Below are 26,312 nucleotides of genomic sequence, written 5' to 3'. Positions count from 1 at the left end.
AAAAATCTTTTTCTTTTTTAGAACAGGGGTTCTAATGTTAGGGGGAGTGTATTCTCTGCCATTTCAAAGTAGTGCCCAGCATTATCAGTTGGATATTCATACCTGCTACCATAGCTGCTACTGCTAGCCATCAAGTATACAGAAAATAAAGTTTTGGGGAAAATGAATTTATAAAGTGTTTTATTTTATTTATTTATTTTTTTTAGCCCTTTTAACATACTTTTTTTTTAAACGCTTTGTTAGAAACAGTCCTCAGGACTCCAATGGCTATGAATTTTTATGTTATCTATATTAGATGGTTAGGAAGTTGTTGGTCAATATTAGAGCTAATAGCTGATCTTTGTACCAGACTGGCAGGGATTACATTAAGCTTTAGTTTCTTCTCCTCTGCTTCACTGTTTTTGCAAGTTCTCAGTGATGTTTTTACCTGGGGTAGCTGAGGTAGTGTATGTTCCTTGGTGCTCTGCTGTAGCTTTGCTTTGAGGCACTCTGTGGAAGGGAGCCCCTCACTGTCATTTGCTTCCCTAGGCCCCTCCTCACCCTGTGCAAGCAGGTCAAATGGAAGTGTTTTGATGTGGTTGCTCATTTATACTGAAGCAGCATTTAAGAATGAGAGAGTAAAGAGTAGAGGGCTGCTCTGGTTACCAGAACAGACAGTGATCTTGGTTATGATCATCTTAGAAAATTTTGAAATAAAAAGGAGGGAGAGAATATGTTTGCCTTTTATTAAGCAGCTTTTCATTTCAGTGCTCCCAGAGAGCTAGTGGGTTGAGGTACAATCTTGATTTCTTGTTACGTGTGAGGAGAACTACTTACTGGAGTGAAATGGTTGCACGTTAAGGAATTTCTACAGAATTTTGCTTACCGTTGTTTTTATTCTCTCTGCACTTTTTTTTTTTTATAGTCAAGTATAAATACAATAGTGGTTTTATATATACAGAAATTTTGTGGCTTCTCTGACAAATGTCAGGACCATGCTCAAAAGAGCACTTAGCATTCTAAATGTTAGTCTGGCAGAATTTAGGAGCCTGAAATTAAAAATAAAATCTATACCACTCTGCCTAATTTCTTGGATGCATGAAAGTGTTGGTGTAAAAGTAACTAAAAACTTACAATATCTGACACTTTGCAAAGTGGCCCTCCCACTTAGGACATCCTCCTCGATGAAATGGACATTTCAACACCTAGCTCATATCTGGGTTGACAGTTGAGGTATCCCGTGCCGAAGTGTCAGAGGGATTGGGAACCTGTAGACATCTCACCATGAAAATGCCTAGGCTCCCTGGGGGATCTAGGCCTATTTTCTTGATTCTAGTCATAGTAATTACAGACCAGAAGCTGATAATATAAACTAAAACATGAAATAGAGATGAGAAAAAATAAACCGATCTTGTCATCAAAGCACTCAAACACTGCTGCTGTAGGACATACACGTGGCTGATTTCAAAAAAAGTTACTGTACAATAACTTTTATAAGGCATGAAGTTGCCTGTAATATAGATACTCTGAGTTCTAGTCTTTGAGGAGTATGAACAACAAAAAAGGGGAAAAAAATCTTTAAGTCCTAAGAAGCTGAAATGCTTCAAAAAGAATTAGTTTAACTTTTCATGAGCTCTGAGCTATATGCCCGTTTTTTGTAGTAACTTCTGTTTTCAATATTCTGCTAAAATGTACAATATTTTAGAGATCCAAACAAGCAGTAGATCCTCCTTGAAAAAGCCAAATGTTATTGCTTTAACTGTTATCTGCATATTTCCTCACAGTGAAAAAAAGCCCGACGTTTTTAGATGTGAACACAGGACCCTTCATCAGGACCAACAGCTTCGCCGATGAGCTTGACCTGGAGGGTGAAACTCTGTTGACCCCAATAACTCACATCTCACAGTAAGTCAAGGCTATTGAATTGTGCATTAGTTGACTTAGACAAGAGCAGCCAATCCAGGTGGGAGGAGCTGAAATATGGAGCTGATAGGGCTATCTCAGATATTTGCGTCAAACTCTTTTACCTTGAAGTTGGTGTATACTGTTCTGAGTGCCAGTAAATCTTTGTGTTGACCTAAAGAAAAGTTCATTTGGCTGTGACACACAGCTTTAGTTTTGAGCTAATGTCTGTGGGCAGCTGGTGGTTGATAGCCTCAGGATTTTCACATGGAGACAATGTGTGGGAGTACTTGCCTGTTGAGAATTATATTAATCCCTCCACCATTTTCCAGAGGAATAACTGTAAAGTGCAAATTTTGAAATACTTACATGAAACACCAGCCTTTCAATTTCAGCAGCACCTTCTCAAATGGTCATATGATGATCTGCATTGGAAGAAAAGATCTGTTTTGGTCTTTATTACTGCTTTGTAGTATATAAAAAATTATCTGAAATAGGCCTTTTTTTATTTTGTGATTTTTTTTTTCATTTTACATTTTCGCCATATCTTTTATGTTAAAATGTTATCTTCGTGTTTTGAGATTATCCTCAAATCCTTAGGAGAATTGAACTACAGCTTCACAAGGAAAAGTGGCTTGAGAATTGCAAAAGATATTATTTGAATGTCTTAAAAATGTCTATCATTAGCTAATTTGAACTACTGACAAATTCCTATTATTTTCCATAGCAAGTGCATGGCAGTGTGTGAAAGATTAAGCTCATTCACCCCTCTAGCAGAGGCATGAGAGAGTCTCTTCCCCTTCTATTCCTAGAAATCCTCGGATTTCTGAAATGAAACCACAGATGAAAATTCTTGGCATACTTAATTTTCTGAGGTACAAAACATGCAGAAATGCCGGCTGCCAATTTTCAGGCCTTCTTTCTATGTGATATAAATAGTGGAGAAGCACAAACATTTTTATAGCCCATATAGAAAGGTTTTTTTTTGTTGTTGTTGTTGTTGTTGTTGTTTGTTTTTTTATAAAATAAAAAAAAAAATGTGGGGAGCCTTTCCTGCCCCCATGCAGAAGGATGCACGTTTTCAGTTGAATCACCTACATGTATGTACATTTGTAAGAAGAGAATTTAGGAGACTTTTATTCTGAAAAAAATTTCTTAGTGGTACAAGTAGGAGCAGGAAGTCATAAATTTCCTTAAGCCTTAGACAAGAACAACGGAGCAGCAAAACCAGATCTAGAAGTTTCTTTGCACAGCTTTTTTTTTTTTTTTTTTTAATTTTAATTTACTGCAGTATTGCAGGCTTTCTTTAAGAAAAATAAACCTTGGTGCTAGGAGTTTACATTATCGTTTTTGGATTTGAGAAGCATTCAGTTATTTCTCATTGTCACCTTCATTGATACATTTCATAAAGTAAGGTGCTCCATTATTTTTAAGTCAGATTTTGTAACATTTGAGTTGTTTGTTTTTGTTTTTTTTTTTTAAAGTAAGGACATTTGTGGGAAACCCTAGGATATATAAATATTGTGTATCAACTGAAAAAATCTTACCAAACTAACACCCTAGTCTTGTAGTAACATGCATATTTCTCTTTTACTACTTCATTTTTTGGGTTATAATCTTTGTTCACATTCCTAGATTGCTCTAGGTCATGAGTGGTGGGATGGTACATAACATACCCCTGTATTTGCTTTGAATCAAGTCTATATTGGGAAGAAGAAAGTACAGCCTTTTTTGTTTATTTTGTAAGACTTTTGGTTTTAGATTCAAAACTGGATAAAATATTAATTGAAATGCATTCCTTTGAAGCATGAGTGCCCAAACATTGTAAGGCCTGAGGACTGTTCACGTGGAAGCACGTGTACTTTGTATGCAGTTGATTAAATGCCTGAAACAATGCCAGATAGCTCTATAGATATGAGGGTTTGGCAAAGAGTTAGTGAAAACCCTTTGTTTTGCAGTGTCAGTTGGTGTATTTGGCATTCAGCTAACAGATTTTCCCCAAAAATTTTGAAATTTAAAAGATTGTTATGTGAGTTTCTCTGTTGGATTGTGTAGCCTGCCTATGTTTGGGGTGGCTGTAAAGCAAGCTGCTGTGCAGCATTTCACTACGCACACACGCTGCTGGTTGATGAAGACCCATCGATTTCCATGAATTATTTGAACAAAGGCTTATTTTTCATTCTTAATTTCAAAGTCCTAGGGAACACATTTATAAGCTGGTTATATAAGTATTAGTAGGACCTGAATGTGGGACTAGAAATAAGCATCACATTTAGAACTGAGCCATAGATGTATCTGTGCACAAATCCCCTTTACTTACCATTTCTGTTACACAGAATATTAGTCAGTTCAGTTTCACGTCAGTGTGCATATTTAATTCAGGCATGGAAGTTATGCTACGCATGAGAGAACCCAGGATGAATTATTTTGTTCTGATGTCCCCAGTAGTGAAGCATTTTATTTCCTTAAAGTTATCACAAAAACAGCCATTATGCAAGTATCCCAGGTACTTAACAAAAATACAGCAGCAGCTATGAAAACAAATTAGTAGGGAAAAGTCAAATTGAGTGCAAATAGCTCTAGTTTCAAGTCTTAAAAGCAATCCATGTTCTATCAAAGGAACATAAGCATGAAGACTGTTTCAGAAGGTGAGGCATACTATCAGGCTCTTCAGCTAAGGATTCTTGGATTTGGTATTAGTAGAACTATTTCCTGGTCAATTATGTATTTATTGCAACATACAAATTAGCTTATCCATAAACCATGGAAAGGTAACTCCAGAATAAACATGTATTTTTTGAATTCATAAATACACAAGTAAGTATTACACAGTTATTTGGTGACACAACTGGAAAGTGACTTCCGGTTGACAGCGTGAAGAATATTTCCTTTTAAGAGGTAATGTAAATCTTCCAGCAAAAGTGGGGGGGGTACCTTCTGTATTACTGACAGGCAAGCACTTGGCATCATTGTGGCTTAAAAACAGCGAGCCTAAGTTTGTTCCTCACTTGCATTGGGTCATAATAGAAAGAAAATGCCATCTTTCAGCCAAAACAAAGGGCTTTTAGGCTACTAGGCCTAAGTTCACTTTAAATTGAATTTCAGTGTACTGCTTGCTTATGCCAAAAATATTCCTTATTTATATTTTTATATGTAGGTGCATATTCCTATTGGATTTAATGGAACAATTCTGCCTAGTAATATAAATGCAGGGTTATGGTGTTTTTTGTTCTTTGTTTTTCCCCAGGATGTACTCCTTGCTGTATTTTAAATGTGTTTCTGAAATAAATAATGTAGCAATTATAGCCCAATTTGTGTGGAATTAGAAAGGGGAAATCTTTCATGTGGAAAGATTGCTGTAGCAGTTAATCATGTCACTACTACTTAGAGGAAGCAAAAAATACAGAAGCACTTTGAGAGCTGATTTTCAAGCAGGAAAGTGATTAACATATAGAAGAAATTTGCAGCAGGTGCATGCAGAAATACAGAATAGAATAATAAAGGATAGAAGAGTTAATTGCACTTAGCCTCATACATTAGGAGTTTTATAAACTTAACATGCAGATTCAGGTGGTGCAATCTAATTAGCTGTCAGATGTCACCTACAAAATGAACTGTAACAGTTTGAAAAATGCCGTAAACAGTGTATTGTTTAAGACTTGTCTTTTGACTGATATATTTAATTGTCTTTGTGGTCTCCTCCATTGTAAAAGTGACACATAAAACTAGATTGTAGCAATACCACACCTCTTCTCTGGACTTCTCACTGCCTCCTTTCTCTCTAATCAGTGTGATCCTCTATTGTCATCTGTTCCCTGTCTCACTTCATTGAGTCTTTTGTTCTATTTACCTTTTAAAGCAGTGGAAAATCAGTGTTACTAGTAGTTAAGGCTCAGTTACCACAAGGTTGTTTCCATGTCTGTGTTCATATAACCATTTAATTTTCAGAACCTTTTTTAATTTTACGTTTGGCATTAGCTGAAGGTAGTCAAAAGAAATAAGTCCAACTTCTGAACATGCAAATGGGAAGGAATAGGAGAAAAAATGGGTTGAATTGAGCTGAAAAGGGAACAGAAGACAAGAAGGAAAACTCTCAATCCAATGTATCTTTATATAATTATTTCTTACCTACTTAAAGGTGGTCTCTTACCTATTTAAAGAGCTCTCTATTCTCCGTGAACCTTACAGAGATGCTACTGAATCAAAAATAAATTCAAGTCTGTGATTCGTTTCCATAGTTTCCCATTAAGATACAACAGCGCAGTAGCTGGTTTAATCAGTTCTGGTATATAAATGTTTAGTATTTCTTTCTGTTTCCTAATAAGTAACTTATTTATTTTTTAGGGAAATACTATCTTTAGGATCACAGAATCATCTAGGTTGGAAAATATCTTTGAGATCACCAAGTCCAACCAAGGACTCCTGGTAGAGTCATTTAGGTGCTGAGTTAGAAGTAAATGACATGTTCCAGTGGTGGAACAGCTCTTCTTTGTTATGCAGCACAATAGATGCAATAGTTAAGCAAACAAATTTGGTGCTTTTTCATCAGTTTTAGATCAAGAGGAAATGGCTACAGATGGATCTTCCAGAATGATTGAAATGAATGCTTTTGGACACTTTGAAAAGTAATAGAAATTAATAAAGCGTGCTGATAAACACCGAGTGCAGTGTCCATGGTGCTGTAGTTACCACTGGCTTTTCATTGAAATAATGTTTTCTTTCTTGTTTCTTCAATATTTTTATTATTCTTCCATGTTTTAATTAACAACATGTAATTGGTTGGCATGAGATAGAACCATGTTGTCTAGAACAAACAGCGATGAATGTTTTATAACTGTCTCTTTTCTGTTAGAGTATCAGTGAGTGGAAGCCTATTTGCTTTGATTTGATAGCTCATATTGTAAAAGATTCCTGCTTTTATCTTCCCCTCCTATGCCAAAATGACCCTGTGAAGTCTGAGCAAATATTTCTTTTTCACTCTCAAGTGGTCAGATCCAATGACTGACTTCTACTGTCACAAGAATTCTGTTAGAAATGCTGCTAACAATGTTTAAACCATGATTTGCATGGGGTCCATTTTATAATTAATGACAGGACATGTTCATAGCATCGATGGCAACTATTTGGAAAAATATTCTTGAGCTAAGACCAGAACTTAATGATGAAACTTAATTGGTTACCGTTCTTTACATTATTCCATTCATTTACTTTGCTTGCAAAAGGAAAGCCTTCAGTGCTTACTGTATGTTGGGCAGCATTCCTTTTTTATTTAGCATATTTTACTATGTTGTCAAACTCCCTGTTGTCAACTCTCTTGATTTAATATTTTCCTAAAAAGAGGGAAGACTATTTCCCAGAGTTATTCCCTTTCGTATGGAAAAGTATCATTATATCCTGTGCTTTGGTGATAAATTAACCATGAACTTAGCCATAGAAATCAAGACTAGAACTCTGTATGTATCGATAATCAAATCTTTGTCATCTGTTCAGCTGCTTTGAGCCACTTGAAGATGTGAAGTGTCCCCAAAGCTGCTTTAACAAGCAATCAAGAACATTCTTTTCTTGGAAGAAAATCCCATAATGGTGATAAACGAGACACTGATGATTTCAGCAGCATCATCCCTTTTTTTTTTTTTTTTTCCCACTGTGGGTCGTATGGTGGGGAAAAAGCTGTGGCAATCCAATCCTAGATGTGGCTAATCCCTTGATTAAATAATGATAAACACAGAGTAGTCACTGAGGACTCAAGGCTTCTCTGAATTAAGTTAACAAATTACTACTCGTTAGTTAGCTCCAGATTTAGGGGCCTGCAAAGTTTGTCTGCAGGTGCAGGGCTAGGTGGTTGTAGTAGGGCAAGACCAAGAGCAAACTTGTCTGTTACAGCAGATGGTTATTCTAGGCCAGTTGTGTTCTTCATATTTGATAAGAATTTGATTTCTGGCTTATGAATATTGCTGTCATCCAGAAGCACTGCCCAAAGAGCTATGACATTCCCATTGTAGCAATGAGCTAATAGTATTGGGATCTTGCATTTTCTTGCATGGCTGCCTTGATTCTCAATTGTTATAAACTTGCCTGTCTTGCACTTCGAAAGTGCTGTAGCTACTGCTATGCAAAGACAAGCGTGCTACTCTGTTTCCATGAGCTACTGCATCCGTCCTTATGTCTGTTTTTAATCTCTTGTCCTGTGCCTAGACTGGAAGCTCTTTGGGCTGGGGACTGGTGTGTGTGTGTGTGTGTGTGTGTGTGTTCAATACCGGATAGGTGGGATCGCAGCACACAACTAGAGCAGTGTGCCCTAATGCCATCTGAAGTCTGCTGCAAAGTTGGCTTATCTTGGCAAATCGCGTCTTCTGTGATACAGACAGGTAATCATAATCTTCCTTTTTACAGATGAATTACCTGAGATACACTGAAGCTAAGACTTGGGTAAAGCTTCATGGTGTCTTATTTCACCCTCAGCACCACAGGATCTGAGCAGCTTCCGACAGTGCAATAAGTAATGTGGCTAACATCTGTCCCATTTGGTTACTCATTTCTTTTATCTTTAGGGAGAAGGTCTTGTGTACTGTGGTGGGCGGTTGCTTTTTTCATAGATTAGATAGAATGGGTAGTTTACATCTATAGATCTGAAGACCAGAGGGGATAATTAGATCATTTCCTTTGATCTTGTAAAAGACAGGCTGTAGTGCTCCATCAAGTTGAACTCGGCATTGCTGTGATGTGTATTTAATATTAGCAAAAACAATTAAAAGAATTGGATTTCATAAGCTTAGAGAGTGAACAGGTGAAAAATTCAGACAGGAACACAGAGTTTGATATTTCATCCCTGTTCTTATATCTATTTACTTATTGGAGAGGGAAGGGCCATCATATACTGGGGCTGTTATTTACCAGAATATAGTATTGGACAAGTATGTTCAGTGTTAAAGGTTACAAGTGTTTATGAAATAATATTCTCAAGATCTTTTCTCCCTTACTACAAATTGTCACTGACAAATTCCAGTACAGTGTAAAATTGCTATTTGGCTATTTTGTGTTTCTGACACGGCATAAAAGTAATGTGTTGACTTTTCCTAGTGTACAAACCGTCTAGGCAGAAGCTAAGATAGCTTAGCTATTTCTTTTGTGTTGCAGATGAACGTTGCATTCCTTGGTCTCCAAGTGCTGGTTTACGTCTTGATTGATGTTAAGTAATTAAACCAGACTCCAGCTGCTTAGTGATTCAGAAGTACAGGGCTCCTATGCTGTAAAAACAACGAGCAACTCCCCACTTACTAACTTTTATCATTGTTTACTTTGGGCACCATACAGAATAAGAAGTGCAAAAATTGGGGGGGAGGTGGGGGAGGGAAAAGCTGGTGGGGACACAACACAATAAAAATGTCCCACTTTTATCTAGCATTTTACAAAGTTAAATTTTTTGATCATCTTAACTCCAGAATTACAATTAAAAGCATAAACGTTTTGTTTCTATTACAAGGATGGGTGATAGCTTTGCTTTTTCCTTAGATGTGAGGGATAAAAATTTGAGTAATTTGTTATTATATCCTTTGAGGGGGAGGGGGACACAACAACCCAAAACACCAAAATCCAGCACTTTCAGTGTTAAATAATGATTCCCCAAAAATGGGGTAGAATTTTTTGTTTAATGGTTTACTGATTGCATGATGAATATAATAGTTTTCTCATGGTGTGGTAACAAACTACTCATCATGAAGTTGTAGAATTAAGTACATTAAATAGCATATAAATAGTCCCATTAGCATATTTTACCTGTGCCCAGCATTATGCCCACACATGTTGCATGTACTTTGCTAAATCAATGTAGCCAACGTACCTGGATTTGGCATCACAGGTCTCCAGGAAGGATCTCTGATACCACTACAAGGTTGTAGGTATACCTGTCAATATCGGTTGGCACATACTGATGTTGACTTCATAGACCCCTAAAATGTTATTCCATGTACAGGTACAAACTATTAAATGAGCGTTTTTAGAAAAACATCTGTCATAATATTGGCCAATATGTTAACATATGTAAATATTTCTTTTCAGTAGTGAAATGGTGACTATGGATGAGAATGTAATTACAGTTATCTGTTTCTCTGTTTGGAGCAGACATAGCTGAAAACCAACAAAGCATAACAAGCAAATAGTTTATCTAATATATTTTTGACCTAATTATCTCATTCCAGGCTGAACTATCAAATCCAGGCATGAAGCAGTATGGTATTAAAAGCCAATAGCATGTGTGACCCAAGGGACCCTTATGTTTTAATACTTGGATAATATTTCATTTATAATGTCTTGTAAGAACATATTTCGTAGCGAAGTTAATTACCTAGGAGAAAATGGAAATCAACAGCTGTTCTAAATATTGCTGAGTAGTGCACTGCTAAAGGAAAACACCTTTTGGTAACAGTATTGATGTACAAGGAAACAATTTCAAAAGCTGAAAATGAGATGGTGTACCTGTTTGTAATACTGTAATTATTCAGGAAATTGCATGCTGCAGGTTCTGTGGGCAAAAGTAATCTGAAAATTGCTCAAGCATATTATGAATACAAGTTAATTTTTCCTATGAACTTCATTCCACATGTGGCTTTTTTCACAAGTAAATTCTGCTCCCAGGAGGACCAGGACCTGATTCAGAATTAATTTAGTGTTCTCCTTATGCTGTACTTCTCTGGAAACCCTTTTACAGCACTGACGCACATTACAGGGTTTCTTCTGCAGCTGTTGTTTCTGATCGCTAGCGATGAGGTTTTTTCCTAAGCTAAAGATGTGGTCAGGTAGAGCTACGCTGAAGCTCTGCCCATGAGCATGGACACACGGGGTACGTGCCATGCAGAGCCCCCAGCTGTAGCTGCTTGCCCTGGATCGAGAGACCAGGAAATGAGGTAGCTGTTGACCATAATGTACTTTCTTCATGCAACTACAAAGACTGACACTAGTCGTGATTTTGCTCAGGGACTTTGTCATTCCTATATGTAGAATGCATTTTTTTTTAAAAATCATCACAGGAAATTAAAGTAGGAAAAGCTAAACATTTTCTTTGTGCTGCAGACAAAATACCTTAAATGCTTGACAGTAGCTGTCAGCTTATTAGAAAGCTACAGCCAAGCACCTGACCTTTTGCTTATGGCTGTGTTTTGGTCTGTGTTTTCCTTAGGTTCTTGTACTGCGCCCATTTCTGTGGTTACTGAGCACCTCTTGGGATAAAAGTAAATACAGATGCTAGTCATTGTTGGGTCTGGTTACTCCTCTACTTCTTTTGCAAGGAGAAGTAACGATCGTTTGTTTTTTCTACCTTTTTCTGTTTTTCTATATGTAAAATGCATAAATACAATGCCTAAATGACAGTGGAGCATGAAGTGGTAACCACTGTCAGTCTGGCTTCATGTTCTTTTGGGCTGGAGCCTGCCCCACAACAAAGTCCCATCTCCTGTGCCACTGTCACCAATACAGAAATGTCACTGTTCCTAAAGAGAGGGGAGCTACTGCGAGTGATGGGGGCCCAGGGACTTGGTCTTTTAGGAATCTTGAGCCCACATGAATTAGATTGTGTGATGCTGTGTTCTGCAGAGAGCTGATGAAGTGAGTGCAGAAATGTAACAGTCTGTATGTAATTCCTAGTTCAAGAGGCTGACAGGCTGCATTTTGTAGATGCAGCATTGTCGGTTGGGATTTTTGTTTGAGGGATGGCACTTTCAGGCAGGCTAGATCCATAATAAAGGTTCTGTATGAATGGAAAATACCAGAAGATGCCAAAAATGATTTAGATCCTACAAAAACTCACTTTGCATGCAGGAATACGAAGGGAGGTGAACTAAGAGGTCTATCAGATTAGATGCTGCATTTGGAAATCACTTTTGTCTACATCTGACAGTAAGTTTACCACTTTGACAAGACCTTTAAGATACTGGGAGTAAAATTCACTTGAATTATCCTCATGAACTCTTTTTATGTAGTGCAGCTGTTACTCTGGGAAGCATTTGAACCCTTGTAGAGTTCGTTTTTTTTTTTGTTTGTTTGTTTTTTTGTTTTTTGTTTTTGTTTTTTTTTTTAGAATGACAAAAACAATTTAGACACTGGCCAGAATTTGGTGTGACTTAGTCTATGATCGTCTCTCAGTTATTTTAAAAATGTAACCCCCATATATTTTAGATGTGAATTTTTAATGAAAGTGTAGAAAACTGAACAAACAAATCTTTTGTTTATATGACTTATTTTTTGTAGAAAAAATGTCTAGTGTTTAAAAATGAATAAATCATTTTTATTCAATAAAAGAACTCAAGCATTTGTTACTATTGTGTACAGAAGAGTATTAATTGAGTTCCTGGCAAGCAGTTTATACTTGTTTTTGCCATACAGGCTTTCTTCATACAGGATAGCCTCTGCTTAATGAGTACCGAGCCCTATCTTTAAAAAACAACAACGAAAAAAAAACATTCTGCAGTAAGTGGGATCCAGAAGTGCTCATAGAGAGCATAACTTTTTTCCAGTTGTCAGTTTTGTGCTGCAGTGGACTTCACTGCCATTAGTCAGCAGTGAGTGGTTTTGAAACTCCTGACAATCCATTGTTTTTAAGTTGATTTTAACACAAAATGGAAACTTGTTTCAGGCTGTCCTGCAGATGGTGGGACACAGGGGACATCACCAGAATGGTGTGGAATGTCAATTTTCCTTTTGTTTAGCAACGTGAGCTGTCAACAGTGCTTAGCAGACCAGAGATGGGGTTGAAAAACCAAAGAAACAAGCTTTGTATGAAGCATTAGAAATTCACCTAGATCTGTAAGTCAGGGGTCAAATTCCCTCCATTGTTGAATGTGGAGTGTTCAGGAGCTTTGTGTTGGGAGGTTGCAGAGGTGAAACGCATCTTTTTCTTCTCCACTTTTACCTAAAGTCCAGAAAGCTAAACTGCCATGTGTATGTAGGGGGGAGGCTTTGTTTTTATGTTTTCTTGTGTTGGTTTCCACAAACCCCAGGCTGGATGTAGAGCCCTGCTGTGGTTGGCAGTATGCATGCAAATAGCAAAATTGAGTCCTGTCCGGAGATATTATACCGTTATCTATCTGCTCCTTTTCAGGAGGAACAGATAGACTATAGGCTGAGGCAGAAATCTCTGTTTGAAAGCACTACTCTGTCTTAGCAAAGCAGTGGAAATTTTGGCAAACTAGTCTTATGGCCTGTTCTGCTGTACTCACCTGTTTTTCGAAAAGCATCACGCTCTGTGACACTGAGAAATTCTGGTGCAGCATAGAAGTTAATTCCTCTTCTTTCTTCTCTTTCCTCCCCATACTCAGCCATTTTTTGAATTGTGAAACAATTGTTGGTTCTTATTAGCTACTTGATACAATAAGTAATGCAGGACAGTCAGGAAATACATTGCATAATTAAACAGACATTATAAACATAATCCGTGTGAATAAATATACTGATAAGTTAAAATGCTATTCATTGTTCCACTTGCTGTGTAATTATTTAATACCTCAAAATGTTTAGACTGTGTGAGGGGTTTCTTTATTTGGAAGAAAAGGTAAGGATTTATGTACGTGCTTTCACCTGGAGGATTTGCATGGTGCTTGGTGGTGTATAATGAGGAAATATAACTGGAATGTACCTTACAAGCAACATCTGCACTTGAGTCCTGAAATGGCTGCTGGGATACTAAGTAATGGAGAGATGCAACCAAAGGATATTTGTTCTTCAGTGAATTTACTAAGTGTTCTCAATCCATCTGCTTTTTATTTTAGAAACCTAATTTAATCCTGTCTATGTAAAATTTTCAGATACTAATTTGGAATGCCTTCTTATCCACTTCCTTTGTCATACTTTTAGAATCTTGATCTTTTATATATATATATATATATATATATATATATATATATATATATATATATATTTTTTTTTTTTTTTTTAATGGCTATCTGTAGTTTTCCTCTTTTTAGGCCACCCACATGGGGGCACCTGCAAGGTCTTCAGAGGTACTTCCTTTATTCTGCAGGACGCTGAGGTTTCTGTAAGTGTATGTGCTGTGTCTCGTCCATTCATCATTATTATATCTTAATGTAGGTCTCAGGTTTGCTAAATTATGTTAAATCACTTCCATATTGAAACACATGAATAATTTTTCATTACCATGTGCTGCAAACAGCAGGATCAGATTATTAAAGCTCTTAATTGTTTGTCTCTTTCTTTGAAACCTTATGGTGTTTTACTGTAAGTTATGAATTGGCAAATAATGTATACTATAGGCTTTTCAACATAACTCTGAATGGCATATTTAAGGCCCTAAGTACCTCTAGGAACTCTTTTTCTGAGAGAAGTACAGTTTAAAGATATGAACTGCTCAAAAAGCAGTTCAATATAAATCATACCTAATGGAGCTGTAGTCATAGCTTGCAGATCCTCTGAGAGAAGTATGAATTATTAAAAATATTTGTGTGGCAGGAGTCTGTCACTTATTAATGACTTCTGTTATGCACATAAGGTGTCACTGTGTCAGAAGGAAGTGAAAGAGGGGAAAAAGAGGAAGGGAGGAAAGGATAAAAGCAAGCCAACTGTCCAAACTGAGAACATGCACGTCTAAGTTACAAGTTTTTGAGTTCAGCTTCTCTAATTGAGCAGGCCATTTGTGTGGAATACAGAATGTAAAATATGCAAGGGGAGAGAAATGAGATTGATGGGTGTGGGGAGTTGTATGTGATGGGGAAAGCAAAGTGCATGCAGCAGTATTGATCTGGCACAAAGACTGACAGAGAAAGATAGCATTTAGATAGTTAGAAAGTAAAAATGAGGTTGAGAGCTGTACCTTAATTACCTGCTTACTCTTGTCCCATCTGCACTTCCTCTGGGCAGTTCATTGAAAGGCTAGAACATTACGAATGCCTGATCGAGCACCTTTTGGGAGGGTTGGAAGGGAAGGGGCCAGTCTTGGAAGTGCTGTGGTGAAACAGATGGATTGTGGCGGAAGGAGAGAGGAGAAAAGAGTAATTGAAGGATGTAAGCCCCAGTGAGCAGGAAGGATAGTTGTATCAACAGTGACAGGAGGAGGAAATGGGCTGAGGGTAGGAGAGAGAAGGTAGCTGGTCCTGGTGACGCCATTGGACAAATTTGTTCTTGGAATGCAACACCTTTGATTCTGAGGGCATCGATATACTTTCAGAGACTCATATTCTTCAAGTTGCCTTCATGGCTTTGTATTTTTCAGAAAATAATTTAGTTGATGCTGCATTGTAGACACCTTGGTAGTCCTATAGGAACTGTGCAGATCTGGATGTGTGTTCAGAAGAAGCAACCTAAAGGAAATAAACTTTGTAATTGTTTTCTTCCATGTTCCCATTTTTCCAAGATTTAGTGAACCTGAATTCAGCATTGATAGCCAAAGGGGAAGCAGACTGGTAGTTTGGTTAACAATTCATATGACAGCACTTTCTGATTTAGCTTTGTCGAAGACCTATAAATAGGAGAAATGGGAAAAAATGAGGCATTTTCTGTGGCATTATTGCAGCCTGGCTTTTTGAGGTGGAAAGGCTCTCGTCTAGCTTTGTGGCTCACTTTTCTATGACATATGTTCCACCCTGGCCACAGGGCCTCTCCCTCTTTTATTTCCTTTACACCCCAGTCATAAAGCAAGGGACCCATTTTTTCCCTTGGTTCTTGATGGCAAACATCTAATCTAACTCCGACTGTCTGCCATCTGCCAGCATCATCCCCAGACTCCACTGACATTCACCCACTTGGGTGAATTCACACCACTTCATAAATAAATAAAGAATCTGTCCATGTTTCCTTGATGGCAGCAATACCCTATCTGGCCTTAGTCCAAAGCCTTGCTTAGCTCTTCACAGGTGCCACATACGGGTTATTGATGCCTGTATCAACTCCACATAGCTATCTTTGCCCCTTATGCTGAAGGACAGATTATAACACTTTGTAATATGCTTGAAATAATCACTAAGTTTCTGACCAAATACACAGTATGTTAATATATGTAAATTATATGTGGCACCAAATTCTCATTAGAAAAAACATTACAGCCCTTATAAGCTTGCAAACCGAGTGTGTTCGGCAAAGACATTTTTTGAGAAAATAATGTAAAATGTAAGCATATGAGCTGTATGCATGTATGTCCACACTTGCACTTCTGATGTCCTTCATGAATTTTGCCCTTATTGTGTTGCCCACATTGATGGGCTCTGCATTCAGAGTTGCTAGTGAATTACACTGTACATCTTACCTGGAGTTAGCTAACAGTCTTGTTATATGGTTTCATATAATTAATTTTATTTAAAAAAAAAAAAAAAAAAAAAAAAAAAAAAAAAAAAACAGGAACTGGATAAGGCAAACAGCCTTTGAGAGGGGTGGTGGTTGTTGTTAATAAACCTGTCAGTCATTTAGGATTGCATGACGTTGGAAATATGTTCTGCTATTTTCCAAATTGTTTTCTATCATCCATGCCCTGCATTTTGTTTTGCAACAGCTTCACGAACTGTAGAGGTCTAGTTCATACTCGAGAAATTAGTTTCATATTTTTTCACCTTGAGGAAAAAGAGAGAGATGTTGAGACCCTCCTGCTAGAGCAAAGGGATTTAGTTTAACACAAGGGGGCAGTGGTGTTATATGTGAAGTTATGCCTACCTTTGAGTTACTCGGCCATGGGTTAATAGTCAACTCGATGACAAAATTAGTGTAGCAGGGTGGCACGAGTGTATTCTCTTATTTCAGCAGCATTCACTGATGCTCCAAATAGAAATAGAAAGGTTGCCAAGATTTTAGGAAGGATTTATTTGTAATTTTGTTTTGAAAAACAACAAAAATGTCTGTGTATGATGACAAACTGTTTTGTTCTTAAAGGGTGAAAAGTGCACGTGTGTGTACATTAAAAAAAAAGTCTGTTCCTTTGTGTGTCTATAGATGTATATGATGATGTAGATCATGGATGCAATAGGTGGCTTCAGTACTTTCCACGCTTGCAACCTACAAGCATCTCAGCCAAGTGCTAATATCTCCTCAGGGTTTTAGGATGAGAACAAATCTGAATATAAAATATCTTTTTAAAACTCTGGATAGAAAGGATTTCAGTTGGAAAGTGGATGTGGCTTAAAGAGGGTTGATTCTGTGAGAGGGATCGAGTAGGAGCTCTCTCCATGTCTGTTTTGGATGGGAGGTAGGAGAGTACTCGAGAAGGCTTCTTTCAGACTTGATCTTTCCTCCTTTACATCCCTGCTTGTATTCCTGGAAAGGCCAAGATGTAATGTTCAGTGCAACTGGGCAACACTCAGTACAATTTCTGTGCTTAGTTCTCAGTGGGAAGCAGTGAAATACTAAAGGTGGCAGATTAATCAAAGTCTGTTACAGGTGTTGGGCTAGTGTTTTACCTGAGTTACAGTGGTTTTTGTTTGGAAGATCCAACTACTTTCAACAGAAAACTGAATCTTCTGGATTTGCCTTGTAGATAAGGCTGCACATGTACAGAATCCCAGAACTATAATCTTAAAGTGATTTTAATCCTAATGTGTCGTGACACATCGTGAGCAACTCTTGCAGCATAGCTCTCAAGCACAGTCTTCCAAACAAGTTTTCCAGCATAGGTCTGTGGTGAGAACGGGTCTCTAAGGAGAATGCAGGGAGGAAAAAAATATGTTAGCAGTTTAGTATGTTATCTAACTCCAAGTTTGGAACCTATTTCCTATTAAGAGAGATCACATATTTAAAAGCTGATAAGCCCAATCTTTAGTTACTTTATGATTCTGCTGCAGAATGAGGCTATCCATAGCATTTTATGACTCTATCATGTCAGAAATCTCTCTGGTTTCTGGAGCTATTAAGAGGAGCCTCTAGGCTGATCAGCTAGATGGGATGAAGCACACTTTAATGGCAGTTGGTAATGTAACCTGGCTCATGTGTATCATGCTCCAGGATGTACTGATCACTGCTGTCGCCAGGACTAGGCAGGTGGTCCCTGTAGATTGTACCACCACCATAGCTTCAGCTTTCCATACGAAAACTTCTCTGAGAAGCCAGCATCTCTCTTTCCCCTTTTCCCCTTTTTTATGGTACTCGCATAGCAGGACAGCTGTAAAAGTGGAACTGCTTAACATACAACAGCCATTTTTCTTCTCAGGATACACAAGAAATGGGTTTAAGTGAAGATTTATAACTGGAAGGTTTTTTCTTTTTAGAATAAATTATTGATATAAGGAGGGAAAACCCTTGAAAGATGAAACAGCGTTATAAATAGTGCTGAAACAACAGAGCCATCAACTGGCATCAACAGGGTGTAAGTGACTGAGGTGGGTTATACACCTGAAGTTGCCCTCTTTTAGTGTGTGTCACTTAAGGCCACTATTATAAAATGTGAGCTTTACCTGAAAACATACGGTACTTGGGATGCTGTATCTTTAATGGGTTCTTTATTACATCTGACAGCATTTTCTTATATACATTTTTTTGAGCTGAGTATTAGTTTCATCAGCCAGGGCATAATTTTCTATCAGGAAAGAAAAAATAATTCATATTATTTCTTCTTTATGAGTTCCCTTATTTTAACCTCCTTAGCCAGGTGGGACTAGCAAGGAAAAAAAAAAAAAGCAGAAATTGCATGCGCTATTTCATAAATCAACATCTCTTTTGAAAGGAAGGAAGGCAAGTATGATCCTCTTGCCTGAATGTCACCAGTTGCAAGTCCCTGGATACTTCTTAATATTGTTGTTCTGCCTTACCTAAACTTCATAGGACTTAAAAGTCTAAATGATGCTTAGTTTCGTGAAATATACAATTTTGGAGGAGAAGAGGAAGAGGTAAAGCCCTGTGGTTGGTTTCTCTACCAAAGTGAAAGCTTTGTCTGCATTCAGCCTTACTGGTGGACAAGGTACAATCCATACAGGGAGCCACAAGAAACCAACCTGTGAATTCCCCTGTGTATAGAACTGTTTCTTCTATTAGAGAGGATGAAATGATATCTAAGCTTGAAAGTTGGAAAATGCCTGTAATTTAACAAAGTGAAGCCCTCCAGTATACATGTGCACTGCACAAGCTATGAAATTGTTAGGGAAGATTACAATGAAAGGCTGTTTTCTCAACTATATTCACTTAAGAGCAGTAGTTATTTTTACAGTAAGCTAGTACCTTTGCAGCTGTTAAAAAGTTGACACCTGGTGACAACCCATGCCCTCTCCGTCCCCTACCCAGAACAGGAAAGATGCTCTTTACTGTCCTGTGAATCAGGAAAACCACAACGTGACCTAAAGTGAGTTTGACCTAGATGCTGAGACTGATTCGCCAGTGTTTCAAAGAGTACTTTAAGACTGTCTTGAAGAGATTGGAAGCTTATCCTGAAATTTACCGTGGGTGGTTTGTTTTTCAATTCTTCACGATTAGTTTGACTGATTTCACATGATGTTTCTCTGAATGCTTTTTATTCAGGGTATGAACATTTTATCTGTTCTCAAAGCCTAGCTAGTGAGATTACACTAACTTTGAACTAGGTATTTCCACTTGCAGCATCTTTCTGCTCCTAATGTGAAACTGCAAGTAGTATATTCCAGGTTATGGAGGAAAAAATAAATGTGACAGCTCTGTTGGGGGGAGATGAGGAGGAAAATACCACAGCAGTTCTTTGGCAGTACAAGGCTCAGAGTACCAATCAAAGCAATTCCTTTGGCCAACAGCACAGTGTATTACTTATTTCCACGAAAGGCCAAAGCAATTGAGGTGTTGTCCTTATTCTCTGATTGGGCTAGAAGAATTTTATTTTCCTTGAAATTGCATCTTATAAGAATTGTGTAGGAGTCCATAACTGATTTTTCTGTAATACTTGTTCCCCTCCCTGTTGCATCTTAACCCTGTTTTTAATGCATTTCTGAGAGGGAAGGCGCTGCTGCATTATGGGCAGGGAGGTAAGCTACAGATATTTTGGGGATGCTTTTAAATAACCAATACTAAAAGATGAACCCAAAACTTACGGTTTTTAGATGGAAGGTAAAATCTGAAGACAGAGTTCTGGTTGTTATGAAGACATTGTATACTTTCAGGTTTGAAATGGAGGAAGGAACTGTTGCCTTGCTCTTTTATGTAAAAATTCAAAGAGCTTTTGGATCTGATTTGGGATCTTTCCATTTTCTTAAAGTTTTTACTGTCTCTGGACAAAGATGTTTAAATACAGAAGTAAGTCAGTAAAAGTCTTGCTTAAAAATGAAAACCAAATGGAAGCCATATATTATCTTTATAGTTTTATTAATGACTGTTTTGTTAATGAAGTGTCCAATGAAATACCTTAAAAATAAGCATATAGAAAAACATAAAAGGAGAAAAAGAAGCACATGACAAGAAAATTTGCTATTCTTATACCAGATATTATGATCCACTTTACACTGAAAACAAATGCTACAGATTGTCCGTCAGTGTGATAGAAGTGCAATGTATAGGGCAATTTAATTTCATTCCATTACATGCTGTGACACCTTAGTTCAAAAAACTACACAATCACGTTCCTAATTTTAAAATCAGAATCAGACTAGGATTTTAGTCTTCTGTCTAAGTTTCCTAAGGTACGGAGCCCTTATTTGCATGCTGAAGGGGTGACTATGTTCTTATGGCTCTTCCTGTAAGATTGTTAAATGACAGATTTTTATCAAATGGGGGGAAAAAAATGTTTATCAGCTTCTCATTGGAGTTGCCAAATCCATGGCCAGATCCCTTCTTTTCATCAGAAAGACAAAGTATATGATTTCATAATCTGTCTTGCAGATTTGAGTGACTAAAAAGAAGAATACCTAAATCATTTCCATAGGATAAAAGTTGTCAATATCTCAGGGATGAAATTCAAAGTGGTAGCATGTATATTTTCGGAAGTTCAGTTTTAACTTTGGGCACAGGCTCATTTATAATCCTCATTGGACAATGCATTTGTTCTCTTCGACAGTTGAATAAGGGGAAAAGACATGTTGAAAAATGTGTTCCTGTCCTCTTTCTGTGTGCTTTTCTCTACATCTGTGCTTAGCAGAATCCCTCAGGGTATCCTGGATTGTATTTACCAGGAAGAAAAGAATACCTGACTAGACTAGCATTACTCCTCATGATTAGTGTGTCATCAATTAACTTATATGACTCAAAAGTGAAGCTTGCCAGTCATTTTAAAGCTTTGGATAATGAAACTCAGGAAGTTTGTTCCTACGGCAAGTTTCTTCAAACTTTGTTTAAAATGGTATAAAATAACTTCCTTTAATTGTGGAAATATACTGTTGGCAAAAGGCAAGGGCAAACTATAACTCTTTAAACATTAGAAAACATCAGTCCATCGTGTCTGACAGGTTAGAACTGGTTTCTCGACACATCCAATAGTAGACAAATAGCAACAGTATAATAATTAAAGCTTAATCCATGTAGTCATAAGCTATTATAAGTAATTGCGACTATTGCAGCTTATGAGTTTTGCTTTTCTTATCTTTCAGAGTGGGTTTTTTCCTCCTTGAAAAAGGGGAAATGCCTCAGTGCTTTCGAAGGCCTGGTAGGACAGCTTGACAGTTATGTAAGCAGCTGTCTGCAGAAATTCATTAAATGTCTGATTGTGCATGGCCATGTCTGACCCTTGGTGTTCATGCTGAGCTTTGCCTCTTCCCCCCTCCCCCCACCCCCAAACTACCTTCTTGTCTCTGGTTGATATTGTGGATATTCATTTACAGGGATGCAGACTTCTCTGGTCCTCCTCACAGTGAAGTATGCCATGATCCCTTTAACTTAATAGTCAGGAATTCACATTTTCATGTGAAATGCAAAAGGAATTCAGTCTCTAAATGGTGTGTGACTTTGCAGAAGAATGAATGTAGTGCTATACCTGTGTTTGGTACTATTCTGTTCAATTGTCTGAGGCTCTTTTATTTTCTTAGATGATGTAAGAGATCCAAAAAGATGAGGATTTTTAACCTTCAGCTGTATCAGCTTTTATTTGTGAAATTATTTATTTGTGAAATATATTTGGTGTTTGCCGGCCTGTTATGCACCCCACTGTGACAGCAAGGGAACAAGCATTTCTAACATCAAAATCAGGCATAGATTTTTTGTATTTCAAGGAGTGCTCAACAGCTCATACATTTGGCATTTGTGACCTTACATCCTGTGCGCATTGTGTTATATCACTTTATCTATCTACCACATTCAGATTTTTAATTTTTCAACATCCTAGAACTATTAAGTTTTCTTTGTTAATTGGATTTCGCTGGGACCTTTGAAACAGATCTCACAACTCATTTCTAAGTGTTACCTGTATGTTGATTTACATGGTTTATAGGCAAAAGAATCTGAAGATCAATGTGGAACACTTCCTGGCTTCTGTTATGACTGTGAACTGTTTGCTTATGGTGTTGTTTTTTCCCCACTTGTTGATGCTGAGAGGTGGCAGTGCTAAATTATGCCAAGGCTGAAGCCATGAGACTTAGCAGGACAAACCTAAAGAGTTAGCCAATGACCAGAAAATGTTAGAGCTGCTAAGTGAAGAAAATATTTTTTTGACAAGGTATTGTGGAACTCAAAGGGGTACCAAAGTTCTAGCAAGTTCTGTCAAAGATGGATCATCACTTACCATGTTGTTCTAAGGTTTCAGGAAGCTGTTAGGCTGTGCTTTCTGCTGCTTCTGCCCTAGTATGTACACTGATATGTTGTTAATTACAACTAAATATTATAATACCTTGCATTTTATTAGACAGTAATTCTTGTATTGACCACCCTGTGCTTCCCACAGAATGCCAAACTCAATCAGCTGAGTTGGTAATTAAGCCAAAGGAGGAACAAACAGCTTTTGAGCAGCTCTCTTCTGAACATGTAGACAGACCCCGATTTAGGTAATTGTTTAAGCAACCACTTTGAGTACTTTCAGAGTCCTAATAGCTTCAATGGAGGTAACATTTTGTTTAACACATAGCATGTGGCTGCATGTGTTGCTGAATCCTATCCAGCTGAGTCCCTGTAAAAGATCAGGGATTAGAACTGAGATTCTCTGATTCTCTTGTTTGGACTGTGTCTGCCAACTATGAGCCAGGTTGAGTAATCATAGCATTGCCAGCCTCGAAGAGCTCATAAATTGTGAGTTAGGCCATGCTGAATCACAAGACTTAAAGAAGTATTGGCATCTCTTTTTAACCTTTTGTGTTCTTGAAAGCTATGCTATACATAGTTTCAAGCCCTTTTGTAAAGCTACAAATATATTTAAGGAATTGGAGGTGTTCACATAAATTCTTGAATTACAGTGTTTAAGTAACACAACAAATGCCAAGAGACATTTACGATAAAGTGGCAGTGGCTGATAGCATTTTGTCTGAGGTATATACTCTGAAACTATTATAGGACAAAATGTGGGAAAGATGTTTGCCCTATTATTGTTGCAACCATTTTTTTTTCTTTATACTTGTGCTCTACAAAGGGAAATGTACTCTGGCTCCTGGGTTTCTTTTAAACTGACTTAACCAATTCATTTGTTCTGTGATAGCCATCCACACCCACATAGATATATGTTGTCCAGAGATGACCTACAGTTTGAAGAAGTTAAAGAAATATTGACAGTAATTTCACCCAAGAAGGCAGACATACAAGCAGCTAATGTACTGGTTAAGGAACTGCCACAACCACCGTGAAAAATTGGCATTGGTACAGTATGAACTTGGCATTGTTACTTGTATAGTTTCAATAGGCAGCTAATGCAACTTGGAAATTATTGTACTGAGAGAGTGAAGATTGTCATAGAAGTGTTACTACTCTGATTGTTTCAGAAATGACAGATATAGATATATAATCTCCTCAGTTCTCAATAGATATTTCAGGTTTTTCTTGAATATTATCTGTTAACCTGTGTATCGCCTTTCTTGCTTGCGCACACATACAGCCTATGCTGTTGTCATCCAGAGGCAGAGAACAGGAGTGCTCACTGGTTTTTGAGAGAGAGCCTAGTTCTGGCAGAAAGGGAGAAAGGAGGGTTCTAGCTTCTTGGAGTATTCTTATGTATGCACAAAAAAAAAGACTCAAGGATAGTGAAGAAACTGAGGCATAGGAGCAAATAATAATGAATAAAATAAAAGAAATCTGTATTATTTTAATGAGTTAAAACAATTTTTACTAGGACTTTGTCTGCTTTGAATGGTGCATAATCTTTATGTGAATTTTAAATCTAGAGTATTTGTGAGCTTCACCTATGAGAAATATGTCTAAATCACTAGAGAACTGACAGTGGTTTCTTTACTGCCTGGGATATTTGGGTAAAAGGGTTGCACTTTTGCAATGGAGCAGAAGTCAAGGAAAAAGCCAGCACCAACACTCACTGAGCTAGGGGAAGCAAGAGAGCATCTGAGCCCAGCGCAGAGCAGACACATCATCCTTCTGTATGTCCAGAGAGGAAACTTCACCCTGACTGTGCGTGTATGTATAAATGTGCGTGCATATTCATGTGCAAACTCATTAATTCAAGTGAGCACTTCCCTTTTTCTACACCATTTATTCCTCCCTGCTTTTAAGCTGATTTGTGTTCCTTAATTGCTCTTGTACTTTTGGCAGCTGAGGTATCTTTTGTGCAGGGAAACCTGACTCCCTTTTCTATCTAATCTAGGCCTTGTTTTGCAGTTTGCTAATATTGTGAACAGATTCTCTGCAGCCACCCCTTTTCCTCTCCTCCCCCCAGCATTTTATATCTCTGACGCTTTCTGCCAATTTCCATTTTCTTTAATCTAAGAAAATTAATATACACGTCCAATGTGGTTATCCTTTCTTTCTACTCAGCTGCCAATACAAGCAATGTAAGACGTGGGTTTTATACTGCTGCCTTAAGTTGTAATGCATTTATTGACAATTTCTGTTTAACGTTTACGCCACTGCGTGCATTCTCACAACGGGCATGCTGAGGTCATCTTACTGGGAAGCACAACGTGCATATCCCAAAGCAAAAGCTTCGGGGAATTTGCTCCGAAGGCCCACCGAGCGGGCAGCGCCTTTCCCGCCCAAAAGCTGAGGTTTGCTCTGCATTCCAGTGCTGTGCCGGGGGTTTGTCATCCGAGCGCAGACACATGTTCAGTCTAGCAGCTCCTCTTTCAGCCAGTGTTTGAGCAGCGGTTAAAAGAAGATGCACTCATGTGGAAAATCCTGGCAGCAGGCACCGCGGATTGTATTACAGCAGCTGTCCTCAATGGGGAAGCCGTGATGTTTACAGTGTGTGTTTTTCCATGGAATTTTGTTTGTCTGCTGTATATACACAACACAGGCTATTCTTCTCTGGGTGATGCGTTTTTAGGTACTTTATATACAAAGCATTTTCTTTGGCAATATTTATATATAAGATGTGAATGCAGATGTAAAGCAGACTCTGATTTGAAAACATTCACAATTAAAGAGTCTGCTCTGTAGTAATCCAGATTAATCAGCATCTTTGAAACAAACAAAAAGGAGGTGGGGGAAGCCTTACAGATGTAAAATGTGATCATGCTTCAGCATACATGTTGAAAAACCTGAGAATGAATGAGAGAGGTGCTTTTTAAGAAGAACCTATTTATAAGCACGTAAATTAGAAAATTATTTTTCATAGATGTTATTTCTTTTTCTTTTGTGTGAGCTTAGAGCCTTGAGGTGATAATGTAATCTCAACTGCAAATGGCTTAACTGTTGGTAACAACTTTGGATGTCTTGATGTAGGTCAAAAAACCCCTGTGTTACTCTTTCCAACATATCAACATAATGTGGTATCACTTGTTCATAGCTATTTTTAGGGGAATCATCATTTTAGCACCTAGGCCATAATTGGCATAAGTATGCAATGATGATGTCACTCCTTCTTCAGCCGTATTTCTGTTTTTGTGTGGAGGAATCTTTTCCTTGTTTTATTTTTTGCTTACTGACATCATGCCAGTGAAATTCAATGGGCCTTGCATTGTTTTCCGAAGCCCTAATTCAGCAAAATGCTTCAATGTATTTTATTCCAAGTGGATGTTAGGAAGCCCTTGGCTTGGGTAGGATTTAAGCACTAGCTTAAGTGCCTTTTGGAGCATCAAGTGATTTGCAGCTTGTGGATATGCCGTTTTCTGTTGTGGTGGTGGTGTGGTGGCTTCCCCCTGCCCCCCCCCCCCCCCCCCCCATACTCATGCCTATAACAAATTGGATGTGAAATAAGTCAAAAGCTAATTCCGCATCTATGTGACATCCCTGGATCCTTCCAAGATCTGCCTGTCCTAACGGCACCATTGTGTAATGCACAGAGGTGTGAGAAAACAGAAACGCCAGGCAAGCAGCCCCTAATCCTTTTCGATACTTTGTGAACAGGGAAGAGTGTAGCATAGTGTATGCACAAAATTGAACGCAACGAAGTCCAAACCAGCACGACAAGTGGAAGGTGAGCAGGGCTGCAGTTCAGTCTTCCTTAAGCATCAAAAATATCTTTGTTTTACTAGTAC

General features: G+C 37.9%; 1 protein-coding gene across 5 annotated transcripts in view; it reads left to right on the top strand.

Moving 5' to 3' along the window:
* KCNQ1 (potassium voltage-gated channel subfamily Q member 1) overlaps positions 1-26,312 on the top strand; it is a 343,661-nt gene that overhangs the window by 105,976 nt on the left and 211,373 nt on the right. For 4 of the 5 annotated variants that reach the window (XM_082761238.1, XM_082761237.1, XM_082761236.1 and 1 more), the window contains one exon: positions 1,764-1,884. In XM_082761238.1, coding sequence (XP_082617364.1) covers positions 1,764-1,884 — 121 coding nt within the window. Of the gene's footprint in view, positions 1-1,763; positions 1,885-13,835; positions 13,907-26,312 lie in introns of all 5 variants that reach the window. The other variant, XR_014317582.1, reaches the window with a different exon arrangement.

The sequence above is a fragment of the Aythya marila genome, assembly GCF_965140915.1.
Source record: "Aythya marila genome assembly, chromosome: 5".
Taxonomy (NCBI): Eukaryota; Metazoa; Chordata; class Aves; order Anseriformes; family Anatidae; genus Aythya; species Aythya marila.
Note: the sequence above shows the minus strand (reverse complement) of the source record. Positions and strands in the feature narration are given on the sequence as shown.